Source organism: Dermacentor andersoni, chromosome 4 (genome assembly GCF_023375885.2).
Source record: "Dermacentor andersoni chromosome 4, qqDerAnde1_hic_scaffold, whole genome shotgun sequence".
Classification (NCBI taxonomy): domain Eukaryota; kingdom Metazoa; phylum Arthropoda; class Arachnida; order Ixodida; family Ixodidae; genus Dermacentor; species Dermacentor andersoni.
The window spans coordinates 183,534,918-183,541,819 of record NC_092817.1 but is presented as its reverse complement, the minus strand read 5'-3'; the positions used below and the strand labels follow the sequence as shown (position 1 = coordinate 183,541,819).

General features: G+C 49.4%; 1 protein-coding gene across 1 annotated transcript in view; it reads right to left on the bottom strand.

Moving 5' to 3' along the window:
* Positions 1-5,400: 5,400 nt before the first annotated feature.
* The window catches only part of msk (importin-7 msk), a 73,406-nt gene continuing 71,904 nt past the window's right edge, over positions 5,401-6,902 (bottom strand). Inside the window, exon 20 of the mRNA XM_050177896.3 lies at positions 5,401-6,845. Coding sequence (XP_050033853.1) covers positions 6,754-6,845 — 92 coding nt within the window. The 3' untranslated portion in view covers positions 5,401-6,753. The remainder of the gene's footprint in view (positions 6,846-6,902) is intronic.

The following is a 6,902-nucleotide window of genomic DNA, read 5'->3' as shown; positions in this document are numbered from 1 at the left end:
GAAGTCCGCCAGAGAATGATGTCTTGCAAGTAGGGATCACGGCTCCAGAAGAGGGTTATAGCGCCGAAAAAACACAACACACAGCAAGTGAGACGGGACAGGCGTTGCTCACCTCCGACGTTCTGAAACACTAAGTGACAGCACGCAGGTATATCAACTGGGCTTCATCAACACACCATGCACCTGTCTTTAGCATAACGGGGAATGAGAACCCTCGACACGACAGTCTTATACACTCGCAACTATTGGGAAGCTCATGTGGGTCTAGTGGATGGCGTGACAAGGAGTCAGCTTCTTCATGCGATTGGCTGCTCTTATGCATAACTGTGTGTGAGCACTCTTGGAGTTGCAAAGCACACCGACCAAGACGTCCAGTAGGATCCTTTAGGGATGAAATCCAGCATAAGGCATGATGGTCGGTGATAACTGTGAATGGCCAGCTGGTACAAATAGGGATGAAATTTACCCACTGCCCTAACGAGGGCAAGGCACTCACATTTAGTAATGGAGTAATTGCGCTCCGCTTGGGACAGAAGATGGTTAGCATACGCAATAACACGGTTGCAACGTTACTGATACCGAGCCAAAATAGCACTGATTCCATGACTGCTGACATCGGTGCGAGCTTCTGTTGGAGCAGTCACGTCAAAATGGGCAAGCTGGTGGTGAAGTGAGCAGCACAGTAAGCTCAATGAACGCAGTAGCTTGTTCCGGACCCCAGACAAAAGCCGCATTTTTCTTGAGAAGGTCTGCGAGAGAACGTGCAACATTGGCAAAATCGCATATGAACAGAAAGAAGTATCAGCAGAGATCCACAAAGCTTCTAACGTCGTTGGCACAGGTTGGCACAGGGAAATTCTTGATGGTGCAAACTTTCTTGTGATCAGGATGGACACCGAAAGAATCGACGAGGTGTCCGAGCACAGTAAGTTGCCAGTGGCCGAAGTGAAATTTTGATGAATTAAGCTGAAGCCCAACCTTGCGGAAAACAGAAAGAACTGTTGAAAGATGCTTGAGGTGCGTGGCAGAAGCTGGTGGAAAGACAACATCATTGAGCTAGCACTGGCAGAATGACCACTTAAAACCATGAAGGAAAGCGTCCTTCATACGTTCAAATGTAGCCAGGGCATTACATAACCAAAATGGCATTACCTTACATCAGGTGTAATAAAACCAGTTTTTTCACGGTCCATGTCATCAACAGCAATCTGCCAGTACCCGGAGCAGAAGTCTATCGACGAAAGATTTTGCACCATGTAAACAATCGAGAGCGTCATCTATCTGCGGCAGAGGATACACATCCTTTTCTGATTACTTTGTTGAGATGCAATTAGTCGACACAGAAGCACCAGCTGTCCTTTTTGACCAGCATAACCAGGGAAGCCCAAGGGCTACAAGAAGGCTCAATGGTATCTCGGGTAAGCATCTTGTCAACTTTCTTCTGTATGACTTGGCACCCAGTAGGGGAGACACGGTAGAGCCGTCGCTGAATCGAGCTAACGTTGCCCGTGCGTATTCGATGTTTCACAACGAACGTTTGAACCAGTGGCCAATCATCAATATTGAAAATGTGCTGATATGAGATGAGAGGGCAACAAAGTGAGTCCGCAGGATGGGTCAGAATGTCAGTAGCAATCATTGTTGTGAAAGGTTCTAATAGTCAGGTTTTAGGGCTCGAAACACGCAGTGTCGCCAGTTGAGGCAGAAATATGGTAGTTGTAAGCCAGGGCCAAGGTTGCAAGAGATTTGCCCTGAAGTAGAACTTAAGGGCAGAGACCGAAATTCGCCACAGGAAGACAGGTGGCATTGTCTCTTATACGGACGACCGTGCGTGGGAATGCGACATCCTGCGACAGGTGGATCGGGTGAAATGACAATATAGGTTACGACTCAGTGGGGTAGGCGAACGCAAGCAGTGGAACATAGTTGACTCGGCGTAGGATCAGGAGGGTCAACAGCATACGGTAGGGCGAGTTGGGCAACACCTGCAAAGCAGTCAGTTACAGCCGAATGTGCCGAGAGAAAATCTCGAGGCCCAAGACGATTTCGTGTCAGCACTGCTCCAAGACATAAAACAGAAATGTGGCCTCTGGCTACAGTGACACAGGCTGCACACGTCGCAGCGACAGCTGGCATGCAGACAACAGTAATTGAGGCAGGAGTTGGGACATCCTTTAGGTGCATACGGAGGTCCAAGTTCATAACTGTGTCGATCAGTGAGAGTTCATGCTCCTGTGCCAATCAGTGTTATTACAGGTATACCATGCACGTTCACGCTGATGAGGTTGTGATGGCGAGGCAGTGTAAGCAGAATTTCGGTAGGGTCATCATGGCAGGCTCACCTCTTGGAGCTGTGCCCGTTAGTTTTCTGAGGAGCAGTGGGAATAAGAGGGAGACAAAGCGACGAGGCAGAGGCGAGCGGGAAAGGCATGGGCATGACGAAGGGGAATGGTTTGGTCATGTGGGCAGAGATGTAGGAGTGTTGTCTTCTTCGATGTGTGTTGGCAGGCGAGGACTACCAGGCGGACGCCAGGTATTTCGAAAGCTTGGCCAAGGCTGTAAGTTCCAAGAACTGCGACGATGGCAGGAAATATGTCCAACACATCCACAGCATAAGCAGATAATACTTGTCATCAGAAGTGTACCATTCTTCCGGGTTTCGATAACGAGGACAAGCGTGCGAACTTTTTGGTAGATCGGGTATGCCGGGTGAGCGGTAGTTGGGTCTGTTGACTGCGCAAAGGGAATGGAGTACGACGTTCGCCAGTGCTTGCCGTACAATGGCCAATGGCCTGGATGAGGGATACTGTACTGTGGCAATTGTCTGAGGCACAAATCTGGGTAGGAACTGGGGAGGCAGCTTCAATCTCCTGACGGATGATGCGCACAATACAGTCGGATGCAGCCGGCACGGGTAGGAGACAGAGGTCCTCGCAGGTAGATGTTGAAGCAGTGTTAGGAAGGAGACAGCTTTTGGCTAGTTTGAAGCGGCGGCATTCAGTAATGATGTCCTGCACTGCAAGAGCTCTTGAATACGAGGAGAGTAAACGCAACGTCCACAATTCCTTTGAGGATGTGCGTGACCTTTCCCACTTCCAGCATCTTTTTGTCAACAGTGCGACCAAGTGCAAGCACGTCCTAAATATACGTCCCACAGTACTCGGTGCAAGTCTGAACTCGCCACGCAAGGTCTTTCTGCGTGGCATGCTGGTGGCCAACAGACTTGCCAAACAAATCAGTGAGCTTTTGTTTGCACAAGTCCCAGCTGGCGAGTTCCCCTTCCTGGGTCTCAAACCAGACGCATGCCGTTCCCGCTAGGTACAATACCAGGTTAGCAAGCAAGACAGTCTGCTTCCAGTGGTTGCTTGCACTCACCCATTCGTATAGTTGGAAGCTAATCTTCGTCGCTGTTGTCCAAACTGGAAAAGGTTCCTGTCATCCTGGCACAAGGTTGTGCCAGGATGACAGTGGGCAGGAGTGGCAATGTGCTCGAAGCATTCTCACCTTGAACTGGCATTGCAGATGGAGCCATAGAGCGCCCACTGCGTAAATATGTCGCGTACCTTGGAGAGCCCGCAACCTCTACCAAAATGCTACAGGGAGAGGAGGTTTAAAATAGATTTACACGGTACTTAGAACGCGATCACTGACATACAAGATAGAAGACAGTCTGTGCAACATCAGCGAGTGTAGTCCCCTGTGTGTAGTGTAGTCCCTCGGCTTTGTCTCTGGCAGCGCTTGGTAACAACACCTTGTATTAGGCGTTCTCTGTATCTACAATGTTATGAACAGAACAAATTTTTAGGCTGCACAAAATTTACTTGCAGTTAGCCTTTGCCAATGTGACATGCACATTAAAGCTCAACATCAAGTTTTACTGGCAGGAGAGATTTTTGTTGGGCCACTTGGTACAGTCAGAGCAAGAACTGGGCACACAGACTGGACACAAGAGGGAGAGAGACAGTGTTGCAAACACAGGAGTGAAAGTATAGGGCACAGTTGAGTTTAGGCAGCCTGCACACTACCGCTGGTGGTTAAGTGGCACCACTTTGTCTGCTCTATGAATATTCGTAAGACAACAGCATCACTTTCTAATGAGTGAGTGGAGAGCGTCGGGGTTGAAATAGCGGCGAAAAAACACTGAGGAACGGCGACAGCTCCGAACACCCTTGAGTGGCCGACAAAGAAGACAATGTTGATGGGCAGTGGCACGAACTATCGGACGAAAGAAAAGAATGTTACCCAATCAGGTGTTGGCACGAAACCAAGGGGACGAGGAACCAGAAGAGATAAGGAGATAGAATTGAACACTAAGAGACAAGATAGCTCAATGATGCAGGGCTCGAAGATTGCTGGTGTTGGGGTCGGTGTCATCAGGGTCCTGACCAACACCCGAGAGCCTCAACAGAACCAGGACCCCAGCTGTCCCTAAGAGATCAGCCGAACATAGGGCTTGGCTATTCCTGCAGCTGCTGGTGTTCCTGCTCCTGGTCCTCATCCTGAGCCGCCGCGTGTAGAACAGAAGTCACCTGGGGGCAACCAGAGGCATGGAACAACACTGGTAAGAGGCGCCAGGGTGGAACCGCGAGCCAAGGGACCAGTATGGGCGCTGCTCAGCTGTAGCGGTCGCACCTGGATGGCCTTCAACTCGGACAGCCTTGGACTCCGATGTTGGCTTTACCGTGCGTCCAAGTCTCTCGTCTGCCGCTGCCCGCCACACCACCACCACTGTCGACGTAAGTGACATTGCATGCTGTCAACGCACCGCCACCCAAGTAACTAAGGCTTTCGATGACCGAGTCTTTTTCTTTGTTCTAGAATGACAGTGATTTGAACCTTTTGCATGCATTGATGCAGCTAGCTGTACCTTTCCTTCTTTCTGTGTGCTCTTCGATGTTCTCATCTTTTTTTTTTTCTGGTAATCAATATTAAGATTGCTTTGGGGAAAGCAAAATGGTTTCGTCATTCCTGAGCTGAGGCTCTGCCTAAGCTTAACAACTCGCACTCGAGCAACCTGTCATCAGTCTCCCTCCTTGTTGATCACACATCTAGCACCTTTTCTACCATTTGGCCACTAGTATTATGTACAGCACAACATAGGTAAACTAGTATGCCAATCTCTTATTTATCTATCCAAGTTTATAGTATGCCACCATGCAGATCAAGCGAGTGTCACAGTTTTGTTACCATTGCCATCCCTCTCGTAATATTTTGCCACAAGCTAAAATCTCAGTTGCAAGGAGTGCCGTGCCAGTTTTCTTTGTCACCCCATCTATGCAATGAGGTTTCATTCAAACTGCTTGCAGCACATTGCACACAGCCTTCTTGCGGGCCATGAATGGAATAAGCAATGCAACATCAGTCAAACACGAAAAAACGTGCTAGTCAGCACCCATGTCATCCACTTGTGTCAATAGATTTTATTTTTTGTCACTACTCTCACAGTTCCAAATGCAAAACTCAAACACAACGAGACTGCCATGCAAGCCTCTTTTGCACACCTTTAAGGCAACAATTGTCATTTTAAACTCCTTCGTTTCTCTTCGCCACTCCCTTTTTTCTACACCAGTCTTACGACCACACTAGGTGCCACGCAGTTACGTGCACTACGAGTGACGAAAAAAAAAAATAGTAGCCTCTCGTTCTTCTCAACACAGCACTCACCTCAATTTGTACACTAGTGGCTGATGTCATGCAAGCCACACAACCCACTTTCTTCCCCACCAAGTCACGATTGCGCATACCGGCCGCTAAGCCTTGTTCCGCAGCCACAAAGGTCGAAGCCCAAGCACGCAGCACCGCAACTGAGATGCTCGAAGATAAAGAGTTACAATGAAACAAAGCAAAGCATGGGGGAGGGGGGGAAATCAAGCCGCTGTACAACAAAGCCCCCTTTGCTATCAAAATATATGCATGCTTTACACATTTTAATATGACAAACAGCCCACCACGTGCTCTCTTCTTTTCTTTTTTTCTCGACAAAAGCACAGGTCTACAAAGGTGGAAGAGAGCTGCACAAACAACCGTGCTTCTCATGTTTTTCTGCAGGGAGATAAACGCCGCTGCCACAGTTTTCTTTTTTTCTTTTATCTCAAGGTGTCCGGCACACAATAGCACACACTTGTCACCACATCACATGCACACATGCCAACTGTCATCGTTGGGGTGTCGAGGGAGGCGGGCAGTAGCACGAGAGAAGCCACTAGTCGAGCATCGTCTCTCGGTTATTCCGTGTGCCAAAAGCAGTAGCACACTTTCGCCAATTTGAAAGCCTGATGGCCCCGAGACTTCGTGAGAGGTGCGGCCACGCGGAGCCGCTTCGGTGTTTTCAGTGGCAGTCGTTTCTTCGAATTCTCCCAAGCGCCGATGCTCGCCGGAAGCAGCGTGGGAGAAGTTCGGTCGAGGCAGATGGGGCGAAGACCACTGCTGGTGTTGATGGCAGCAACGCAGCAGTTGCAGATTAGGAACATACTCCCAGCAGATAGGTCGGTGCTGCGTCAAAAGTCCAGTGCCACGAGCACAATGCTTCCCCATGCATGGGTGCATTGGCAGAGAGGTCCTCTTGGCAAAGAAGTGTCCCACACAGCAGAGATACGAGGCCTTCTCTCGCACGACAAGGCAGCAATAGTGCACACGGAAAAGAAGGAAGAAAACACCCAAGGCTAAAATAGAACAGCAAATAAGGAAAGAAAAGAGGCAAGCTGGAAGGGGACCAATAGAGGGAAGAAGCACGCCTTGGTTGAGCTGTGGCGGCTAGCAGAGGGGAGCGCCGCCAAAGTTGAATGATGTGGGCACCGTCTGGTTCTGGAACACGTAGCCACCGCTCTTCTCAATCCGCCTTGACTCTGCGTGCAACACAGCATGCAAGAATAAGAGTCAGCTCGGCTGCCAGTTTACACATG